Below are 21243 nucleotides of genomic sequence, written 5' to 3'. Positions count from 1 at the left end.
GGGTCGGGTCTGAAAAACTTTTCACCACTTTGCAGCAAGAAGCCAACGTAGCGGCGTCTGACGTACGTCCCCTCCACCCCCCCTTACGTACACTCGTGTGAGCCCCCCCCACCACCACCACCACCACCTTAGAGTATAGCCCCCTCCCACAGTCCCACTAGGGCTGCACGATCAAGGACAACATTTTCATATCTCGGGATTTATCATGCCAAATATTGCGGGGGGTAGTGCACTGTGGAGGGTGGTCACGCCGTCACGGGCACAATGGCATAAGTGAGTGAGAGATGATTTTTCTTTTGAAATTAAATATTTAAAAATGTGTAGTGTGTTAAATGAAGTCCCCTCGCATGTATTAAATTATACATCCAGCACATAATTCTACATTAGACTGACTGGGGAGAAAGTGCTAAGTGCTATTGGTTACCACACTTCCCATATACTATTAGTGTAGCAATAATGAAAACTAGTAGCCTATGGATGGATTGTTGCTGGGTTTATATTGATATATTGGATATATCGTGATACCGTTGCCTTTTTGCGATACTGATATTGCGCATGTTCATACTTGTGCAGCCTTACCCCACACCCACCAACAATACTGTTGTATTCATAAATTTCATAATAAAGTCACATTCTTCACGGCACTTAGGCTACGTTTTTGCACATAGGCCTACAGTAATAATAATTGAACCAAAACAAACTGAACCAAAACAATTTGTTTTCACAATCACAATGGAAGCAGTTTAAAATATTGATCCGTTAAGTTTTCCGTGTTCACAAATTAACATCAGATGCATGCTGCTGAGGGTTTTTGTCTCATTGGCACATTTGGAACATCAGTTGTGAAATGTGTATTACACTGTCTGCACAAGCTTATTACAGCTTTATTGAATTACTATAACAACATTTCCTTCACGGTAGTACAGTTCGACCAGATAAACTAAATGACATTATCAGGGAAGGACAAGCCAAGGAAGGAAAAAAAAACAGGTTCTGAAGAATGACATGCTTGTGAAACAAGGAGGATGGTTTGTTTTTAGCATATTATTCTCTTCTAGAAAATTGATACATTTACAACTATACCACTAGAGGGAGATCTCTGTCAGTCTACTGATGTGATCACAGTCTATGCTGCAGACACAACAACAACAACATTTGGTCTCTCGAGGCAAAAACAATTATTTATTTATTTATCTACCAAAAATGGGTTCCCAGATGGCAACAGAATAAATAAAAGTATATACAAATTTGAAAGTTGGTAATATTAACAATCTATGAACTCAGAAATGTAAGAGTAGGCTAATATAATTTTCATACTTTTTCACAACCTTTAAGACCAAACCACACCAGTTGTTAAGGTCAACCACACCGGTTGTTAAGGTCAACCACACCAGTGCAACTCATTGAGTTGCAAGGAGTTGCATTTGTGTGGTTGTGTGTTTTTTTGTCCAAAGGAGTTGCAACTGGTGTGGTTTGGGCTTTACATCACTGTATGGCAGCTGTATGCTACTGCATTTATTTAGATTTAAACAACACAAACTGAATGCAATCCTTATTTATGGCAATCTTTCTTCACTATGATAATCAGGTAGGCTACTCATGACACAGACACAACTTGCAAACTACAGCAGATGATTCCTGGAAAGTACACAAACATGTATAACTGGTTAGTATAAGCCCTTTGACCTTTCTTCCCCTGGTAAAGTATACCACCAAAATCAAGCAGGAGAGGAAGGCTATTTTCACTGCCCTGAAATTGGGACTCATCCATATCTCAGCTTTTCTTCATCAACATCTCTACATCCCTTTCCTCCTGGTGAAGAAATGAGGCCCAAATACCACACCAATCACACATATGATTACAAACAGTAGCCAGAACAACACTGCCAGCAGCTGCACACAGATCAGGGTCCTTCTGTGCTGCCGGATGACCTCCACCTCCCCGAGTAGGCCGGGAGGAGCTGTGCCGTGGTGGAGCACCTCGGGGTGCATCTGCTGCACACGGAGGCTGACCGTGGGCAGCACGATGAAGTGAGCGTCCGTAGTGTTAGTGGCCTCCAGGGAGAGCACCACTCTTTGGGTGACCGTAGCCCCCAGGCGAGCCGTCATCGACACGGGCAGACGGTAGGACAAGGGCGGCAGATGGGCCAGCATGTGGGAGTTACAAGGCAGGGAGAGGGCATCATCCCCGCTCTGCAGTGGGGTGAGGTGGCGACACAGGGGGCACGGGATGGCCGGCGGGCCGTGGGTGTCCGGAGGCCCACACGGGGGACACAGCTGGATCCTCAGGAGGCACTCTGTGCAGAAGACGTGGAGGCACTCCAGCATCCGGGGACATTTGTTGTGTTGGTTGTACTCCTGATAGCAGATGGGGCATTCCACCTCCACAGGTTCCCCTGAGGCTCCCTTACCAGCAGCTGGCTCCCCCTGGTGGGATGCAGCTGAGGCACGTGGCTCAGTCATGGTGAAGAATTTGGTGGCAGAGAATCGGAATTTAGAGACGTGAGAATAAACCCTTCCTTCCGCTTGCAGTCGCTGTGTATGGTACAAGCTGTGAATACAAAACATAAAAGGTCAACTAACTTAGGCTATAATGTCAGTAGAGCTCCCCAGGAGCTTAGATAGACTTGCACTAAAATGTCAGAGTCTACTAATTTAGAGGTACTGCCATGGTTTCTGATGAGATTTCCCAGTTTATGATGAGATTCCAAGGCCCATGAGTCACAGCATTAAACCATTTAACCATTCATCGAGCCAGCAAACTAAGCTTGCCCCCGGCCAATGCAGTGGGGGTCAGTGCAGTTCGTGTTAGGCAGTAGGACACTAACACACGTCCAGGAAATTAAGGTATGAAAAACAAAGGAAAAGAAGCTGTGGATGGAAGTGATTACTGCACATGGTAATCTGTGTGTGTGTGTGTGTGTGTGTGTGTGTGTGTGTGTGTGTGTGTGTGTGTGTGTGTGTGTGTGTGTAAGAAGAAAGAGATGCACACATGCGTGCATCCCTATTTCTGCATTTGGTTTCATTTCAGGTATTTGTTGCTGAGCGCCAGTTAAAATGTCATGATAACCCTCATGCTCATGAAAAAGCACACCGCTGAGTTTGGTGGGAATTCCAAAGCATTTGCCGCTATAATGTATTAAGTGTGTGTTTGGGATTTGGGAGTTCAATTTAGATTCTAAACTTGGACCTGCTCCAGTTTCCCACTATCTGCAGGCCTTCACGTGCAGACAAAACAAATGTATGCCCTTAAGCTTCAAATATGACATTTGAAACATGGCTAATGATTACAAACTACTAGAGTCTAGACTACTGTATACCCTGTGGGACTCTGCATGTACAGTACAGTGCACACAATGTAGCCTGTTTGAGATTTGGACTGTATTATTTAACATATCTATAATGCATGGTTGTTTGTTAATTTGCAACACAATGTGCATCCACATAATCTTCTTGTGGTTATTATGCACAAATAAATAACCGGGGACTAACCTTCTACAAAAAATAGCCAATTTACATGCTGTGCATTTAACACCCACATACACAGACACTGCAGACAGTGGTGAAAACATAATCTCTGGACATAATAATCAGTACTTAATATTGTCATGAAAATGCCTAAAATATCTTTCTTTCTAATGTTAGGTGATCAGTGAGATTTGATAGTTATCTGCATATTTTTCCATAGTCACCAGGTATAAAAAATCACACCTGTGTGAAGTGAGGGATGATCTTATCATCATCTCACCTTCGTCTTCAATGTTTGCGTTTACGCAATGTTTGTGTTTAGACAAACACTCAAAACTGGCCATTCATTGTCAATGGCATTCAATGTTCGTGTTTGCACAAACACTCAAACTGACCATTCATTGTCAATGGCATTCAATGTTTGTGTTAGGACAATGTTTGTGTTTACACAAACACTCAAAACTGGCCATTCATTGTCAATGGCATTCAATGTTCGTGTTTGCACAAACACTCAAACTGACCATTCATTGTCAATGGCATTCAATGTTTGTGTTAGGACAATGTTTGTGTTTACACAAACTCTCAAAGCTGGACATATAGGAGGGGCTAGCGCCCCTCAAAAAGTATGAAAGTTGTGCATAATTTGAACATAAAATCAGACCATTCATTCTCATGGGACAATACTAAGCAACCTTCACTCACAACTGGGAACTGTTGCTTAGTGACTAGTGTCTCTCTCGTATTAACCCATATCTGAGCAGAAATTCTCCCTTAAATTAAAAAACATTTATACATGCTAATTCACACACCGACGTTAGATGTTGGATTAACATTATTTTACATCAAACAATGAGGGTTTAAACTTGGGTTCCAAATGCATACCTTTTGTATTACTTTGACAGAAAAAGACCCGCTCACCGTATAAAAAATAGAAGTAAAACTCCTTAGACTGAGACTTAAGAAAATATTTTTATTTTTATTTCATCATGCTCATAAAGTGCTCTGTGCTCAAAGTGCAATTAAAAAGCAAACGTTTCTAAGACCTTCGTCAGTGCTATATGATCATATAGCAAAAATCTCAGTCTAAGGAGTTTTACTTCTATTTTTTATACGGTGAGCAAGTCTTTTTCTGTGAAAGTTTCCCTTATGTTTTTGAGACCACCACCGCTACCGTAGTCAAGTTTGGGGAAAAAAGGACAAAGAAAGGCGCAACAGTTTTCTCAGTACGTTTTGTATTAACCACACAGCTGTCAAAGTACAAAATCGCTGACAACAGCAGCACAGGCAAACAACGCAGGTCATATCTATGTAGGCAAGCTGTGCAGAAAAGACAACACAGACACTATAGCAGCCTACAATAACTATGCACCAACAGAAACACTTTAGGCCTACCCGTCATGCAGCCCTTTTGTTAGGGCACATTTGATGTCCACCAAGGTGTTGTAACTGGTAGTTGATCGGTTTGTAGTGACTCACTACAACCCACAGTTCTCTTCTTGGCCCAAAACGTTGAGACCAAAACCTCTCCTTTTTCCTGTACAATACATAGACCTCTAACTTGCTTTCTAAATAATCTCAAGCTATGTTCGCCATCGTACCATTCTGGTTTCTTCTCTTGTTCTAACTTACAGTATGCCTTACAGTATACTGACTTACAGTATGCCCATCCCTAGACATGCTTACATCTCTGTCTGTCCCCACAGACTACGCAGAGCCCTGACTTTCCTGAGCCATAATTAACCCCCTGGTAATGTGCAGGCAACAAAGACACACAAGACAAAAGATGGTGCACGTTTGAACACCCTTCATCACAGCACTTTGTTTGTATCTATTTTGGTTTTACATTCAAAATGGCACAAAGTGAGTATGTATCTTTCCCTTGCCAACCAATTCATGGCAATAGTAAGCAGATACACACTTGCAACAATGGACATTGATTGCATTATATCATTTAACCCCTCCCCAAAGGAAAAACTGTACTGTACTGTACTGTACTGTACTGTACTGTACTGTACTGTACTGTACTGTACTGTACTGTACTGTACTGTACTGTACTGACCTGTGTGTGTCTGTGTGTTTGGCTGTGCAACAGTGACATTTGGTGTTGAACAAACGCTATAACGCTATTTTCGTGCTCGGACACAGCCAGGGACCGACCCAGGGACCCAGCCACACACACACACACACACACACATTGCTGCATGTATATAGGCAACCCTGTCTCTATAGGAGTGGTTGCACCACTCAAAAAAGCCCACACAAACATCTCTTGTTCTAATTGCCAACCTTGGTGGTGACCGTGACCTTTCTTGATGATTTTTTTTAAACCAGCCTGTTCTATTTCCCATCAACTTTCGTGAAAATACATACGTTTTGACCTTCTCATGGCCTTGCTTGTGACCTTAGACTTTGGCCTTTTCATCACAAAAGCTAATCATATTTTTGGGACAGCCTACTTTGTCACAAAAATCCAAATCCAACCTCGCAAGCCTAACCTAACTAACCCTATTTCTTCCAGTGACTTCTGTTCTGGATTGCTTTGCCTCTAAATACCTTAAAATGTGTGGTGTGGGTGGTGGCTATAGTGACTTAAACTTAAGCAAAAAGCAGTCACACCTGGCCTGGGCTTGGGTGTGAAGACACACCTGTTGTGTAATTGACCCATTGATAATCATAGGATAAATCAGCCATCCTCAGTTCATTTCCTCACACACTGGGGAGAGAGCCTCTAGCCTCGCAGTAGCCAGACGTGAATCTACCGGTGGCAAAATAAATGGCCTGCAGCGGATTACGCGACAGTGTGATATGAGCCAGGCTAGAGATCTGCTTTGGCTTGTACCATCTTGCCCCTCTCTTCAATACTTATTTATTTATCTCAATTTAGATCGTTTAAGTCGTTCTTTATTGATAGAGAGAGAGAGAGAGAGAGAGAGAGAGAGAGAGAGAGATTTGTATTTTGTTTGACACACCCTCAGTGTGAGTAAAATACATTCTGGGAAAGTCTGGGGGGGTGGTGTTTGTATTAGATAAAACATTTGGGAATCAGGATTGTTGTGTCATAGTGTTTCGTAACTTCCGTTGGCCTGCCGGGAGGTGAAAGGGAGGTACATTTCCCAGCTTTCCTGGTGTAGGCCTACAGGAAATGTGGTGTTTTTTATTCGTGCTGTTATTTGTGTTATTGTTTGAATGTGGCAATGCGTGGTCTACTTTAAACCAAGAAAGAAAGTCAGTATAGGCAGCAAGGCTACCTGTTTCAGTTGCTAGAATGTATGACAGTTTATATATATATATATGTATGTATATATAAAATGTACACTTCCCACGGAACGTAGATGATTAAGGACAAAGAGGACAAAGGGACAGTGAGTAGGCTCCCGCAACACTGCCTACCCCGTGTGTAGTGTCCTGACTCCAGTAGCTGTGTGTGTGGGCTACAGTTGCATGTCGGGACTCGGGAGAGAGATATTCTTTGTTTGGGTGCTTAGTCACTAGCCTGCATGACCCAGCCACTCTGCTGCTTTTGGCAAGCCTCCATGCATGCCTCTGACGACACACTTCCCTTCATCCTTATCGGATGGACTGTAGGCTGGAGGCTATAAAAGCACTCTGTGGCTCAGCCCATGTACTGTACCATTCATTCCCCATTCATTCAAGCCTCAGTCGGTGTTCAGAACTTGAGTGCGGAATCTGTTAGTTAGTCTTACAGACCCTACAACACGGGTCGAAGGTGTGACAGAGAGCACAGATTTTGTGAAAGCTGCCTGGTGGCTCTGTCTCATCCCTGGGATCGAGGGGAGTCGTGTGTGGGACAGGACATAAGCATCCTCTGCCCGTTGTGCCGTCAGGTGCCTCGGGTGACGTTAAGATGACAGCGATTGTCAGGGTTGACGAATGTATCTTTGCTCGCAATTTATCAGCAAGGGTCCCGGAGGACGCCAGGACATTTGATCAAGATGATGTTGATGACGATGATGATCGTGAGGTGACAGACAACGAGTCTCTTCCAGAGAGGCCACCTGTTGAGGAGACAGATTCAGCGTCTAGGGTGAAGTTCCATCGGTCGTTGAAGCGAGCCTGGAAAAAGATAACGGGAGATAACGGAAGCCAGAGGAAGGGAGCACGTAAGTAGTTTTTATGTAGGCTAGATACTACACAAAACATAAGCATAGCTACTACAATTGACATCCGTAGAAAGGTAGACCTACATAGACCAAATATATTAATAGAAAAATCACACCTGTGTGAAGTGAGGGGTGCTAATATCTATTCTGTCTAACTCATGTTGCTATGATGTAATGGTGATGTAAAACAAACACGGACAAACACGGACAAAACAAACTATAATTAAATTCTCTTTATTGTCAATGGCATTTAATGTTTGTGTTAGGGACAATGTAACGTAAATTTCCCTTCATTGTCAATGGCATTTTTAATGTTTGTTTCACTAAAAACAAACATTAAACCTGTATATAGGAGGCCCTCAAAAAAGAGATTGGACAGCAACTGTAAACTAGAAATGCACTCGAGCTGCCAACTTGCGGTTTGTTGTTGGCCATGAATTGGCTTGTGCACGAGCAGAGCGCGCAACTTATCTCTCACCACTACAATGGGTTCTAAATATTTAAAGTTTCCTATATATAAGTTTGAAACTCAAATTGGTTATGTCATCCACAGCACAGATGTCGGTGTTGTTCCTCGGAACCACTGTTTTTACATAAACATACATAGTACGTCATCAGCCAATCCCTGATTGGCCCAGCGACGCCACCAACATACGGAGCCAATCCAATTGGCCACCGACGCAGCAAGCTGCCAATTTGAGCTCTGATTGGCTGAGCGACGCCACCAACAATAGGCCTACACAATACACATACACAATCCCTGATTGGCCGAGGGGCCCACCAAAAATTCACAATCCCTGATTGGTCGAGGCAGTCACCGACATACGCAGCCGAAAACAGTATACTTGCGCTCTGCTCACGCAAGTAATAAACAAAACAGTAGGCTTGTCCAGCCCATAGCAATGATTTGATTGGCTGAGCAAAGTACATATTGAAGATAAAAGTGAGGGCAGAAAAGTGAAGACGGAAAAGTGAGAACGCAAATTGTGATTGGCCAGAATGAGATGACGTATGATGAGAGAGCCTCTCACTTCACACAGGTGTAATTTATTTTGCTACACTTGAGAAATTCAAAACCCTACCAGTGTTTAATTAAATTTAAAACAAACTTTAAAACTTTTGTATTTTGGCTTTGAGTTGATTACTTACATTTGCTAGCCACAATATGGTTCAAAATAAAATTGGTAATCTGTTTGTTGCATTTCTGTTGATGGTGCACTATGGGTGTAAGCACACCTAGGATTCCATGCGCGGACAAAAGCTGCTGTCTGCCGGCGTCTCTTCCGGGTTTTTAGACAGCTGGTGGATGGAAATGAAGCTCCACCCACGCGGCAGATTGCCGCATCGGCCAGATTCCCAGAAAAGCTTTCCCCCGCGGGCCGCGGCCACCGTAAGTGGAGCTTCATTTCCATCCACCAGCTGTCTAAAAACCAGGAAGAGATGCTGGCAGACAGCGACTTTTGGCCGCACATGGAATCCTAGGTGTGCCTGCGCTGAATTTCGGAACATACTTTAAAAATAACATTGGCTAATGATGTGTTATTTTTCTTTCAACAGATGTTGTGTCTAATGACGACTTCAGGGACTTCATGATGTGGTGTTAAATATAGGATTTGAGCGGCTCTGATAACTTTACCCTGGATGATGTGAGAAGATCAACTCATGTGATGATAATAAGTGTAATGCAATGCCAAGAGACAATATGTTGAGTGGGCCGACATACCTTAGTTATTAAACCCATGTGGATCACAATGTTTTGATTGATTGAATACTTTATTAGTCAGAAATACAAAAACAGCACGTCCTGGTAAGGTCAGAGACATTTCAGGCTGAAATGATACCACTTGTCTTGTTTCCTACTATAATTAAGCCAATGTCTGTCTGTCTGTCTGTCTGTCTGTCTGTCTGTCTGTCTGTCTGAATGAATTTGTGTCACTGTAACTGCCATAGCTCCTTCACTGCCTGCACCAATAACTCCCACTTTTCACACAGGCATTGACCATAATAATTTGGAGGTCTTAACGAAGCCCTTTTTCCAATTTAACAAGAAGTAGTCAAATCAGTTTGTTTTTGGAGGTCTGAAGCGTAGTTTTTAGTGACATTGACCATATGCACATGCACCTCGGCCATCTTGGCAGCAAGGTGGTAACTAGCTGCAATTTCTCATTGACAGTTCATTCATCCAAACAGAAAAGTCCTATCTGATTGTATTAAACAACGTCAAACTCACCAACATTGCAGCTGTACGAAAAGCTTGTATTATCCTCTTTCCATCTGCAAAGGGATCATAAAAATCCACCGTAGATATGTGGATAAGTGTTGGAGTTTGGGAGTGCTCGTTGGATATCACTCAACAGTCCTGCGTGCCATCTGTTTTTAATTTGCACATAATGCAGGAGGCAGCAGGAAGTTGCTTTAAGAAAAACGAGCGCTTCCAAACTCCAACACTCCAGGGAAGTAGCTCATAACATATCTACGGTGGATGATGTCTATATAGAAGTGTCTATATTTGTACGTCTCTAAATGTTTTGATGAATTGAACATGATGGACCCTCTTGTAAACAAGTGTAATGCTTAATTGGGTCGTCCACTCACAGTTAAGTCTTTGTATTGAGTTTGTGCTTGAAATGTACTGTAATTCTGCAAACTGTTAATAAATATTTCAATCAAAATCAATCAATCAATGAATTTACATTACTATGGGAATGTTTGGACCCCAAAAATGTGAAGGCATTGAAGTCAATGAACATAAGTATTCAATGTGTCACGTTATGATTCATCCCTATGGTGCATTGATGTTTTATGATTCATCCCTATGGTGCATTGATGTTTGGACTTCTTTCTCCTCAATCAACAGAACCAATCATATTGACATTCATTCAAAAACACCATAGGGCATTATTCCTTGTTATGAAACAAGTTGTTGTTGGTACTTGATATTTTATTTTGTACAAAATGTTTCTTATTTCAATGAACATATGCATATGCAATATACATATGCATAGTTTCATTATATAGATATTCCACTGTTACGTTCTTAGCTTACATGTACGTATGATTCATGATGTATTGCCATGCTTTTTGTTCTTGCTTAATGTAAATCGCCCTGGATTAAGAGCGTCTGCTAAATGTCTAAATTGTAATTGAACACATTTATTTATTATTATTATAATTATTACATTATTTTTAAAGAAAAAATAAATAATAGTAGCCTAACCCAAATGTCTCTCCACCTTGTGCTTTTTAATTTAATAGATAAAATGATTTCATAGGCCTATACTGTTATCATTAATGATGCCTATGCCAAAGAAAAGTTAATCATTGAGCCGTAAACATCAAGCAATCTAGATTAGAAATCCCATCACTCGGAGGGATGGTAATGAGGTGCTGTTGTAATTGGCTATCTGGTTGTCAGGTAGTTGTCAGGCACTAAAGTGCAAATTGTTTTAGACAAGATAGGCTAGCCCTAAAGAACCAGCTGTCCTCTAGATGCTTAGGCTACTCAAATGTTTTAATGTAGCCTATAATGATATACTAGATTCTGTTCAAATTGATGCAAACGTGCGTTTGTCCTATTTTATATGTTGACCACAAACAATAAACCCAGGTGCAAAAAAATCCAGCAATCACAAGGCTGCCACAATCATTCAGTGTTGACTAATGACGGTAAGGTTTGTCTTCTTGACCTCCCCAAAGAATAGATTTACAACTCGAGGTTGCCTGCAGCTGTCAGTCATGTTTGGCTGTGATGATCTTTGTTCAAGGTAAATATTTAGGTGAAAGTATATGCTTGGCACAAATGTAATTTATTTTAAGACAAACAAAGGGAACAACTGTGTAAATGTGTATTGCTTTCCAACATGCCACTTTATTAGGGGTAGTTTATCTGGTTTAAATGTGGTTATTATTTGTCTCTCTTAAATTGCTCTAGACGATTTTATAGTTTAATTTTGAAACTACCTTTGATGCTGATACCAGATCTTGTAAAAGAGATTTTTATATCAATGGTACTTTTCAAAGGTAAAAAAAGGAAACAAAACACATTTCCAGATGTTTTAAACATTCCTCATTTCATTTCCCCAACAGACTCCTGTTTGTCTCTGTGGTGGTCTGTGCATTGTTTGCCGGGAATTCAGTTGCTATGAGTGGTAAGAGCAAATATTTCTGATAGTGTAATGTTTCGGAATCCTTGGAAAATACTTGTCTGGGGCACTGTTGGATGTATAACCATAACATACAACTGGTAGTTAAATTTTCTCCATGGAAAACCAGCTCATCTATGGCATACGCCCTGAAAACATATATCTCCCTTATGGACAGTCTAATATAATATTACATAATATTTAATATAGTTACATTATATAATCATGTTTGACATATGAACAATGCCTTTAGAGATGTAAAGGGGTTTATGCATTGTTTCTAAAAACATGTATCATGTTTGTACTATAATCTATCATTCTGAATGTGTTGACAAGATGCACTGGAAAGATTTATTCCAACATTGTATTTCTGTTTTAGTACAGACCACAGGAAATGCCCTGGACGAAAATGGAGAGGAGCAAAATAGGTGGAGACCCTTGCACAATGGATACATTCCCAGGCATTATCAGCCCTTCTCTACTGGTCTGCTACACCCCCAGACGGAAGTCATTCCCGGAGTGGATACTGATGAGGGAAGTAAGAGAAATGTCTTCAGAAATGGTGCTTCCGTCACTGACCACCATTTAGACCCTGTCCAGTCTACACACGGTATCCTGAAACACCATCAGAGCAGTTCTGAGAACAGCCAGATCAAGTTCCTGGCACAAACCTTAACAGTACAAAGTAGTTACGGCTCAGGTGGCGAGAAGTCGGTGGACAGCAGCAGTCCATCTCAAAATACAGGACAAGCCATTTGGAGACCGTTAAGTCACCTTATCACTCGCACACAGACACAAAGCAAGGCTGACAGTGAACCTGGTAGATTAGCAAACATTCAAATCAGTGGCTCCTTTGGCAGACGACCTGCTGCACCCACTGGACGTGGTTCTTTCCACCAAGAAGGAGAGCCTGGAAGGCTGGTGTCTCGTGGGCTCCCACCAATTGTTCGAAGATCATCTGAGAAAAATGTTACTGCCGCCAGTTCTTTACGTCAGCCCTCCAACAGTCTTTCAGCATCTGGAAAGTCCAGTAATGTCCTGGAATCCAATAATGGCCAAAGGAAAGTTTCTGAAACTGACTCACCAGTAGCCACTGAAAGCAGAACTGACCTTCACTCTGAGCGCACTTCTCCAAAAGCACTTTTGCAATACTTCCCCGTTTCATTCCACAGTGCTAGTAGCTTTAAGAGTAGCTCACTCCCAACTGCAGGGATGCGTTACGGTGTTGTCTCCCACAGCCATAAGCACACAATTAAACATGCTGTGCCTCAGACCTGGCATACATTGCAGAGAGACTGGCTTCTCAAATCTCAAACAGCAGGTTACTCGGGACCCAGCAGCAATAATTTGAATCCCTTTGTTACTAAACACAATCCTAGCTCGTCGATAATGAGGAATGTCTTTCAAGGTATTGGTGAGAAACCACCACACAGAAAGTCGTATCTGTTCACAGAGCCTAAGACATATTCTGTCAGAGATGAGACGGCTCGTATAGTTACAGCCGACAGGGTAAAAACCTTCAGTTCTCCCTCTACATCGAGCCACATTGCCACCCCCCTTGATCCCAAGAATAATATCTCTCCATCTGCTTTTGGCCAGCAACAGAAAGACAGAGTCTTCTTTGAGACACCTATAATAAGGAACCTGGTATTCTCAACCCAACTTGGAGGATCTACATATGGTTCCAAACCTGGAGAGTCCTCAAAAAATCTGCCAAAGTGGTCTACTATGTATGAAAGGGCAGAACTGTCTGTTTCTTCCCACAACAATTCAGATGGAAGGACCAACTCTCCGATATACACCTTTGACAAGACCGTAGATGACCATGGAATGAAAAGCACAAATGTAAAACCCTCTGTGTTTCAAAAGTATGGCTTTGGCCAGAGAGTAGTCATCACAACGCTAAACCCTCTAACTGAAACAGAGAGGATACTCACAGACTATCCTGGTGGTGATGATGCCAAAGGACATCCCAGTGCATATCACACCATGAAAACAGTAACGGTGGGGTCAAACACTGCATCTAGTGGATTTCAATCCAAGACACCTGTTAATGCCCCTGCTTTTCTTGAATTCAAAGTTACACCTAAGACCATACCATTAGATGATGTACAAAATATGTATATTTCCTCACCAAGGGCTCTGCATTTTGGCCTAAAAGAGGTAACTGAGAACTACACCACTACAGGCAGTAACCCAGACAGAACTCCATCCTCCAGCACTGCCGGCTCTGAGCAGATAGAGGGAGCTAAAGCTTCACTTATATCAGCCACTGGAACTGACAAGACAGACATATTATTCCAGCAGGGAACTGCTGGTGTTAAAGCAAACCTTCCACAGATATGGCGTAAATTCAGAATACATAACAGAAGATCTGAACCCCATTCTTTCAAATCTAAGTACAGGCTATATCCAATAGTTAAAAGTTCTATCCACAGAAACTCTGGTATTTTCAGGATTGGTGGTAAAATTATTAAGACACAAGACAAGCCTGATATGATGGGGCCAGGCGTCAAAAATGAAGCATTACCCGATAGAACCAACAGAAGCTTAATCACCGATTATGGCGCTGCCACTGGTTCTAATGCCCACATTCCTTCCACTTACAATATGATTCAAAGTTCTACTTCAACCAAAGATGATGAAAAGAATATTTTGGGATCAAAGTCCGTCAGTGACAAATGGTTCTCAAAGGGCCATCTGGTGTCTAATGTCAATAAAATGACCCCTGGTGAACCTGAGCGAGCTCGTATTAATGCAATGACCACCATGCATACCTTTAATGTCCAGCGCAGAGAAGACCACGAACAGCGTCTAGATAAAGTAGCAAACACAGAATCGATCCAGAGCCATGGCTATAACGGTCACAACTACAAAAATAATAACAAAACATTTGCATTTGGGGGAATTCAGTCAAATCAAAGCAATAGTGCTACCACACAGGACAAAACGCATGACGGGGAACAGAATGTAACCGCAGCTCTACCAACCCCCAAAGGCTCTTCCTTTGATTCTGGTTCTGCAGGGAACCACAAAGAACTTTCATATAGTACACCAAGTACAGGATTCACCATCTCAACCATAAACCATACAACTCCCAGTAATGGCAAACCAGTTCCAATGGCTGCCCGCCTTCTGAAGACTCAAAACGTATCCATCAGCATGGTGAGAGGGAGCAGGCGTATCAAAGGCCAAAATAATATAAAACCCACTAACGGCAGAAATGCATTCATAGTCAGGCGACCCAAAACCCCTCTTTGGTTTGAAGCGCTTCGGCACATTGATGTTCTGGGAAGTGCGTCTTTTAGCGGCGCCAGTACTAAAACCCAGAGAAACAAAATGACACCTGATATAGAGTCTGTCTCCAACACTACAGCCTTAATCGATCAAGACGTGAGGAATCAAGATCCTGATCAATCTCCTGGTAAAGAGGAGCATCACAGGGCCTCCTCAGTACATCACGAAGATGCGATGATACACCGTATGGAAGAAAGCGGTGGAAGTATAGAAGTAGATTCTGAGGGTGAAATGAGAAGGAGGGAAAACAAACTGGCTGTTGGAGTTGAAGTAGATGCAGACGGTGAGAGGAGAAATCAAAGTGGACATCAAACGCAAGTTAACAGTAACGATGCCACTCTGAGACGAGGCACGCACTCATTCTTGGAAATGGAGGAGGGAAGTGGATCGGGTTTGCGTATTTCTGATGTGATGTCCTCTGATGCCTCAATGAACACTGTATCTGAAGATGTGTCAAAAGAAATTGCCAAAGAACATTTGCTGTTAGCATCTTTGATGAAATGAAACGGTCATGTAAATATTATTTTTGATGAGAAGTAAGCACAAGAATAAAATGTTTTTGGCGGAAAAATACTTGTTTGGCTTTTGTCTGTCAAGCAGGAACATTAACCTCTGTAGACTTAATGCCAGTATGAATAGCAGGCCACCGTGTAGTCCCTGATATATTCTTTGGGGGAAAGTTGGGTAATTGAAACGTAACAAGTAACAACTGTTTGCATTTGATATTAGGACTACTGGATGTGTGGGGTCAATCTTGGGCATCTTGATATTGGAAAAAAAAGAAATTATCAATAAGACTTCAAGAACTTTTTTGCAGAGATAGTCAACTTTTTGGCACTTGTTGGTCTTATGAAGTGAGTGAAACCAACCAGTGTACCCCAGCATAGCCAATAAGCTACACCAATAATTATTTACGAATTGGTTTACCTCATCACATTTTTACAAAATGACTTATTCCAACTGTGACCTCAATTGAAATCGACAGTTAAAGTCTACAAGTGAAGTCCAAATGATAGCTTTAGCTAAGTGGTCTATGAAGCTTAGCTTAATAACTCATCTCCTGAGAGCAATTATGAAACCAGGAATTATTCTCTGTGGGAAAACTAAAGGTTAAATGTGGTTTTTCTGAGCAAAATGTTTTGCCTGGCTGGGAAAATATGTGCAGTTCTGGTTAAGCGGATGAAGAACATACTTTTTTTTCTTTCTTTTTTTTGTGATGAAATAATGTTTTTCCCATTCTTTGGGACCCCATAGCCAGACAGTGGGTATCCAGTATGCTGACAAAGACTTTCCATTCACTTTCGGAGCTTACAAAGAGGTTTTTTGGCATGCTGGCCTCTGAGTAGACATGCCAGGAAATGGAAAATGTGATAGTATCTCTTCTTATGGCAGTACCAAACAAACTACAAAGAGAATGCAAGGTAAACAAGTTACCGGTATGTGGTTTGTGTTGATTATCGACCTCAACTATTGTTAAGTGAAGAGTTTGAAAAGGAAGCTGGAAGCTGGAGGGATATAATAATCGTGATCAAAATAACTATAGTCAACTAATATGTTATTGTACACTCCTCTTTGTTGCCTTTATTTAATTAATTTGCTGGAGGATATTGAAACAGGCCACCCATAGTGACATGATTATGTATTTACAGTAGGCGCAGGTGTTGTGTGCGCCACTAGATGGCATTAAGCGTCCATTTTATTATCACCAGGGGCATTAAAAAAAGTATGTTTAGCTCTCACTATGAAAATGTCCTGAAGTGCCATTATAAGGAAAAAAAAGAACATTACACCCAAGCAGACAGGAAGAACTGCACAGTTGCTCTCGATGAGTGGATTTTACATTGGTTAATGTTTTGTTGCATATTTCCGGGCCTGCATAAAGTTGTTCAAAACCCACTGTCCAGTATCTCGCCAATATCATTTAAATATGTTATAATGCACACAGCTATACAACCAACCAACCAACCAATCCCATTCTCTTCCAGGGGGCATTGGATTCATGCAAACTTGCAAAGCCCAGATCACAGCTCCAAACGGGTCCATTCAGGACACTTGACCCCTGACCTTTTCCCAGCCAGCACCCACCAAAATACCAGTTGTCCGCTTGCGCTCAGTCTCAACTGCCATTGCACAGCTACACGGGGCCCCTGCAAGGTAGGGAAGGGGGGGGGGGTGTCTTGAGTTGAGTGATCTGCCAATCAAAGTTAAACACATTGTACATGGGATTAAATGGCTCCCCGTTCCCACCTCAAATTCCTGACTGTGGAATATGGAATGGTGCAAGTTCCCATGGATGTCTCCTAGGATTTGAAATACATTAAAGGGGGATATAATGTAGGGAGCTTACATCTAGGTCCCTCAACATGCTGGAACACATCGCAATGCCCGACCGAGAACAAAGCTGAGGCGTTGACCTGCCAGCTCTTTCAATGTCCGTTCTGCAGTCTTTTGTTCTTCAGAGTGTTTGATATGTGCACCCTCTCCCTCCAAGTGTGTGTACTTCCGTGTGTGTGTGTGTGTGTGTGTGTGTGTGTGTGTGTGTGTGTGTGTGTGTGTGTGTGTGTGTGTGTGTGTGTGAGAGATATAGCGTGCATAGACAGTGAGGTGTTCTCTTTCTTGCAAGACAGCCCTCCCCTCCTCCCTCCCACAGTGAGGGGAATTCTGTACCATGTGCCTGTGGTTTTCAGGGAGCTTTCAAGGAAAATAAAGCACTGAGGCCTCACAGCCCCCCTCTTTCTCCTCCTCCTCCTCCTCCTCCTCCTCCTCCTCCTCCTCCTCCTCCTGACGCCCGCCCTCTCATTTTCTCACTCACTCCATGTGGCAGTTCTTAATGTTTTCAACCTCATTCTTCTCACAGTCATTGGCCAAAGGCAAGCAGCAGCTAGTTTTCGTGTGATGCACCGTGATGAGGACGAAACCGAAGAAATCGTGGCAATGCTTTGGGGAAATGGGAGGTGACAGAGAGCCTGGGGGGAGAACAGACAGGAGGCAGGGGCATACACAGAAAGAGAAAGGCTTTTTGTTTGGTACAAGTACATTACGTGCAAGAAAAGGAGGGAGGGATGGATGGATGAGGGGGGGGGGGGGGCATTTGTAGATCAAATTACTGTTCAGATCAAGCGCTGGATCTATAAGGGCTCTGACCACGGCTGTATAAACTGTTGCTTGATTAAAGTCTGCCCTTAACTATTCCGGAGGAAGAACAAAAGTGGATTCCTACACTACATATCACATACGGGAAGCAAGGGCCCCTCATGGTCTAGACTACTTTCTGTAGTCCTTTGTGATTCAAATGGTTTTATTGACTTGGGTTAGGATGGGTTTTACGTACAGTAGTAGTTACGTTGAAATTGCTTCTTAAGTTACACATACGGGAAAATTGTAAGAGCACAGCAGGAGAAAGATGACTGCTGAGATATTCAATCTGTGGGTTTCATTCATGGATGGATCTCTGTTTGAGTACCTATAGGCTACTAGTACTCACCCTCACTCTCTCTCTCTATCCCCCTCTCTCTCTCTTAAAGGCACAGTTGTTATTAAAATTAAATAGTTCTATTTCTGATTGAAAACATTGCTATAGAGCAGTGGTTGTCAACCGTTTTCATATCAAGGTCCATTATTTCTTTGGCAGTTGAGCCACGGACCACCATTTGATGAGGTTTAGCCTCTCAGACCCAAAATATTTAGTTGTCATTGGATAAGATTTTGTCCAATCCTGAGAGCGTAAAATTAAACCAAATTACAGGTCCCTTTTGTTTCATTTTACGCTCTCAGGAATTAACGATCTATAAGGGGCCATTTGGTTACTCGCCATCATTTAGCTGGGGACCACCTGTAACCCGCTCAAGGACCACTAGTGGTCCCCGGACCTCCACTGGTTGAAAACCACTGCTATGGAGTGTTTGTTCAGAGAACTCACTACAGGATGCAGTATAAGTAAGTGAAATTGGAAGTGATGACACAAAGACGACAACAAAATTGGAACTGGAACACTAGAAAATTGAAGCTGATAAATGAGTACGCTCTCCTGATCGGCTGAAATTGGCAACCCACCTGAAAATGTATTTTCCTTTTCATTAAAGAGCTGGAGAGACAATGAGACCCCTGCTGTTGAACAAGGAATTATTACTATCAGAATATAGAGCTCTGACTTTAACAATTTCGTTTTTGTTTTAACCAAAAAGACACCTATTACACTTTAAGCCTGATTTAAACTTAAAACACCAACGGGTTCCCGCCCAGAACGGGTTAACGTGCAAAAGAAATAGCTGATCTGCAAGTGTGCTGCAACTGCAACATCACAGATTCACACTGTGGTCCCGGGTGAGCAGTCGGGACCAGACAGATGTTGTGGTAGTGTGAATGCTGCGTAGCGTTCCCAAGAGCGGATCACCCAACCATTCCCGGGACCACATGGAGGTAGTCTTGGGACCGATTGAAGTGTACTCAGATATGGGTCGCTGCAATGTGAAAGCATTGGATACAGTTGAATGAAGTGTACTCGAGTGCGGAAGAATCAAGGCCAATGTGAATCATGGCCAGCGGGGACCAGGCAATCGTATTCAGGAACAGTTTGAATCAAACAGACTCAGTGTGAATCTGCCCTTAAAGATCTGCTATTTTCAGTGCATATACATAGCCTATCTTCTTTCCACATCACTGGATCATTCTCACCCTGCTATACTTGGAGAAGTGTGAATGATGGGAAGGAAGTCATTCAGAATACAAAATACGTCCACATTCCCACATCTGGCTTGGGAGCTGGAGCTATTTCCGTGTCTAACACACAGCCAACTTCCTGTGGCCTGTGCCAGACAGGAAGTCATAAAGACAGGAAGACTTCCTGTATTGTTGCCCAACATGCCACAGCAGCGTACATGCTCCATAGGGCCATAGGCTCAGTGATGCAATCACTATGAAAAGAACTCTCTAGTGACTAGAGTCTAGTCTAAGCCTTTCCCAGGCCAAGAATTATATCAGGCCAAGAGATATAGACTTGACCTGTGATTTTACACTCCTCGCTCTCACATACGACATGGCAAGACACTCACTCTCCACGCACGCACTTGTACACAAGGGCAGGGTGAGGGTCAAGGTTGTGTTCCTCCGCCTCCTGAACATCTGTTGTTCCAACTCCATGTAAATATATATATATTTGCATAATCTATCTAATAATCTATCTAGAGTTAAATGTATGTATGTATATTAAAAGAATCACTGCCGTGTGAAGTGAGGGGCGCTCTTATCATTCATCATCATGACGTAACGTGTCGATTTGCTCAGACACATATGACGTAAATTCTCCATTCATTGTCAATGTGTAGGACGAAAATAGCCGATTTGCCAATGGCATTTAATGTTTGTGTTAGGACAAAGATCGACACTATAGCTGAATATAGGGCCCTCAAAAATGGAAACAACTTTTCTCTTTTACACAGCCATGCATCTGGGTGTGCAAGTGCCACTGTGTGCGTGCATACAGTATGCATCCGTTTGGGACTGAATGATTCAATACTGCTGCAGCAGACACTTTTGTTGCTGGGTGTACAGCTGGAGTTCAAAGGTTGTATGTTCACATACAGACATCACACATGCACGCAAGCACACATACATACGTAACATTAAGCACACACGCAGTAAGCGCAAGCAACACACACACACACACACACACACACACAGAGCCTCTGCAACGAACCCACCTGTTGGCCTGGGGCCAGCGAATGTCCATCTCTCTCCGTCTGGCCTGAACCCAGTGTCCCCTCCTCTTGGCTTCCACCCAGCTTCCCATCTCTCTCTCTCTCTCTCTCTTTCTTCCTCCCTCTGTCGTCTTGACTAGAGATGTGGCCTGCCGCAGAGGAGGCGCGGGTATTGTCCACCACGACTGTCACCACGACAACCGATGGCAGCTGCGCCTAAACCCATTCACCTCGTCTCCGCCTCTCCTCCACTCTTCACACACCGTTTTTTCCCCTGTTCCATTCCTCTGTAGGTCCATCCCTTTGATTAGGCGCAGCTCCCGTGAGGCTCTGATGTGGGGTTTCCTAATTCACGCGGGGCGTCACCTGTTCACAATAACTCTGGAATGTAAAAAGCACGGTTACCAAACCAAGAGCACAAGGGGTAGTTTTGTCTTTCCTAGTTCCAGTTATTTATAGTGGAACAGATCCTTCCCCTCACCTCAGGGAGAGTTCATGTTAAGGTTGGAGGAGGGCTCA

The 21243-nt window shown here is 42.7% G+C and overlaps 1 protein-coding gene across 1 annotated transcript; it reads right to left on the bottom strand.

Annotated features, from left to right (window-relative positions):
* Positions 1 to 1797: 1797 nt before the first annotated feature.
* On the bottom strand, positions 1798 to 20874 carry LOC308335214 (uncharacterized protein; the record flags this gene model as incomplete). The annotated part of the gene is made up of 2 exons (XM_080792225.1): positions 20728 to 20874; positions 1798 to 2551 (listed from the first exon to the last, which is right to left on the bottom strand). The coding sequence occupies exons 1-2, from the start codon at positions 20814 to 20816 to the stop codon at positions 1798 to 1800; spliced, it is 843 nt and encodes a 280-aa protein (XP_080648351.1). The 5' UTR covers positions 20817 to 20874.
* Positions 20875 to 21243: the final 369 nt, after the last annotated feature.

The sequence above is a fragment of the Protomyctophum bolini genome, assembly GCF_963924005.1.
Source record: "Protomyctophum bolini genome assembly, chromosome: 20".
Taxonomy (NCBI): Eukaryota; Metazoa; Chordata; class Actinopteri; order Myctophiformes; family Myctophidae; genus Protomyctophum; species Protomyctophum bolini.
This window is presented reverse-complemented; position numbering and strand designations above follow the sequence as displayed.